Source organism: Pterocles gutturalis, unplaced genomic scaffold, assembly GCF_000699245.1.
Source record: "Pterocles gutturalis isolate BGI_N339 unplaced genomic scaffold, ASM69924v1 scaffold26657, whole genome shotgun sequence".
NCBI classification, from domain to species: Eukaryota; Metazoa; Chordata; class Aves; order Pterocliformes; family Pteroclidae; genus Pterocles; species Pterocles gutturalis.
Window position 1 is genome coordinate 1 of NW_010116270.1, and position 2758 is coordinate 2758.

The following is a 2758-nucleotide window of genomic DNA, read 5'->3' on the forward strand; positions in this document are numbered from 1 at the left end:
CGCTCGCGGGGGCTCCTGCGCTCCCTGCGGGGTTGTTCTGAGGGCCCCGGCGGGCCTGCCGTGCTGAGGGGGCCCGGTCCCGTTCGCAGTCCGTGTACACGGAATAGCCCCGGAACAGGGGCCGGGGAGGGAAGCTGAAGACTGAACTAATTCTTCATGAGAGCATCTATCTATTTGCTTTTTTCACACTAGTCATCTTTTCTTCAACTGTACCCTCTCTTTTGAGGAATGTAGTTCTGCCTCGCCTAGCAGATGGTGAAATGAAGGGCTTCAATGTGAATAACCGCGTGTGTAGTAACATTAAAACTCTGGCTGATGTTAATGTGTATCTTTACAATGGTTTTGATAGGTCAGTTTCCTGAAATAGTGCCAAAGGAAAGAAGATGGAACCAGCAAACACTGCCAAGGAAACAGTCCTCATTACTGGAGGAGGTGGTTATTTTGGCTTCCGGTTAGTGCATTGAATAGTTATCACATACAAGAATAAACATCATAGACTGCTGCTGGGGAGGCAACAAAATCTCTCTGTAAAAGGGAAAATTGGGCCTGAGATGCCTGATCCCGTAGATTCATCTTGTGTCTCAGTTTTAAACAAACATTCTGTTTCGAAATGCTTTAAGCAAATATATTATTCTCTTTCCAAACGTCAAGCATCGACTGACTTGCAGACTTACCTGTCTGGTCACCTTTGTGATGGGGATTGAGATCATCATCTCTCAGCCTCCTCCCGAGCAAGCCTGCACTTGCATGCAGATCTGCTTTGTGACGAGGCCGTGGCCGGCAAATAGTCACGCACAGGCCTAGCGATATAGATAAAATACTGGAGCTGCTCTCTGCGCTCAGGAGTATATTTCTTTTTATGGACAGTGCTGTTTTAGGATTAGAGTTGTTAATAATGTACCTATTTCAGAGAACTCCATTTCCCCTGGCTGTAGCTGGCTCTGCAGGCCCTGTAAAGAAAAAAATCCGATTTCAAGCCCTAGACTATCTTCCAGAGTACCGTCAGAGTTATAAATGCTTACATAGGTGAGAGGGATTATAGTCATGACCAAGTAAATTTCAAGCAGTTAAAAAAAAAAAAACCCTCAGAAGATATCTGACTTCTGCATGGCTTTTTCCTCCGTGTCTGGACCTTCAAGCACTGTAGAAATAATACAGTTGCAAGAAAGGGGGATTTATACTTTGTGTCAACACCTGCATTTATACCTGTGACTTGGAGTAAAATGTAGATGTGGCAAAGTATTCATACCCGCTTAGAAGCATCTTGCTCATTCCTCTTCTCAATAGATTTCAAACATAACAGCAAAGACCAACCTATTGTTCTGACAGAACTGGAATAGCACAAAAACAGTAAGATAAAACCAGTATGATTTTTTTTTTAAATATTTGGCTACAGGTTTCCATCTGAAAAGTTTGCTATTGCTGATCTGTAGGGGACAGAAGCAGAATAATAGCAGAAAAAAAAAAAAAAGATTTTTAAAAAATCAGTATTAAAATAGTTAATAGTCTTCTTTTACCTCCAGGTGAAATGTTTCATGCATTATGCTACATATGCTAACATACGGTTTCTATCATATTTTAGTTTAGGTTGTGCCATATACCAAAAGGGAGTTGATGTGATTCTCTTTGATGTTGTGAAGCCACTTCAAGCCGTGCCAGAAGGAATAAAGTTCATGCAGGGGGATGTCTGTTGCCTGTCTGAAGTGGAAAAGGCTCTTAGAGATGTAATCTGCGTATTCCATATTGCTTCCTATGGAATGTCTGGCAGGGAGCAGCTGAACCGAAAACTTATAGAAGATGTTAATGTGAAAGGAACAGAAAATGTCATCCAAGCCTGCAAGACCACAGGAGTGTCAAGTCTAGTTTATACAAGTACATATAATGTGATATTTGGAGGCCAAATTATAGAAAATGGTGATGAATCTCTGCCTTATCTACCTCTTCACCTTCATCCAGATCACTACTCCCGGACCAAATCTTTAGCTGAAATGAAGGTGCTGGAAGCAAATGGAGCTGAGCTTGGAAATGGAAAAGGTGTACTGAGGACTTGTGCTCTCCGGCCAGCAGGCATCTATGGGCCTGGAGAACAAAGACACCTTCCAAGAATAGTTAGTTACATTGAAAGGGGACTGTTTAAATTTGTATATGGAGATCCTCTTAGTTTAGTAGAATTTGTACATGTAGACAACCTAGTTCAGGCTCATATCCTTGCCTCTGAGGCCCTCAAAGCCAACAAAAACCACATAGCTGCAGGCCAAGCCTATTTTATTTCAGATGGCAGGCCTGTAAATAACTTTGAATTTTTCCGACCATTAGTGGAAGGTTTGGGTTACAAGTTCCCAACCTGGCGTCTTCCTCTCTCCCTTGTCTATTTTTTTGCATTCCTTACTGAAATAGTTCATTTCCTTGTAGGTCATGTTTATAATTTTCAGCCTCTCCTCACTCGCACAGAGGTTTACAAAACTGGTGTCACACATTATTTTAGTATGGAGAAGGCCAGAAAAGAGCTGGGATATGAGCCTCAGCAACATAACCTGAATGAAGTGGTTGAGTGGTTTAGATCTCGGGGATGCGGACCAAAGCCAAGAAAGTACACCATTATGCATCTTGCGAGGGATGGAGGACTGCTCTTGCTGCTGATTGCTGTGATGGTCTCATGGTTTCCATCTGCATTTTCACTCTGAAAGATGAAACACTGAGTATGGAACACAGAATTTAGTTATGTTCTCTAAGTACTCTTGGTTTTGACAGAGAGGTA

The 2758-nt window shown here is 42.3% G+C and overlaps 1 protein-coding gene across 1 annotated transcript; it reads left to right on the top strand.

Moving 5' to 3' along the window:
* Positions 1-348: 348 nt before the first annotated feature.
* On the top strand, positions 349-2758 carry SDR42E1 (short chain dehydrogenase/reductase family 42E, member 1). Its single transcript, XM_010075460.1, has 2 exons — positions 349-451; positions 1583-2758. The coding sequence occupies exons 1-2, from the start codon at positions 384-386 to the stop codon at positions 2682-2684; spliced, it is 1170 nt and encodes a 389-aa protein (XP_010073762.1). The 5' UTR covers positions 349-383; the 3' UTR covers positions 2685-2758.

What these genes read in the sequence shown, in the direction of transcription:
- SDR42E1 (XM_010075460.1), top strand. Translation starts at nt 384, where the DNA reads ATGGAACCAGCAAACACTGCCAAGGAAACAGTCCTCATTACTGGAGGA. An exon ending in GGTGGTTATTTTGGCTTCCG is followed by an intron (nt 452 to 1,582) that starts GTTAGTGCATTG and finishes ATCATATTTTAG; the next exon opens with TTTAGGTTGTGCCATATACC.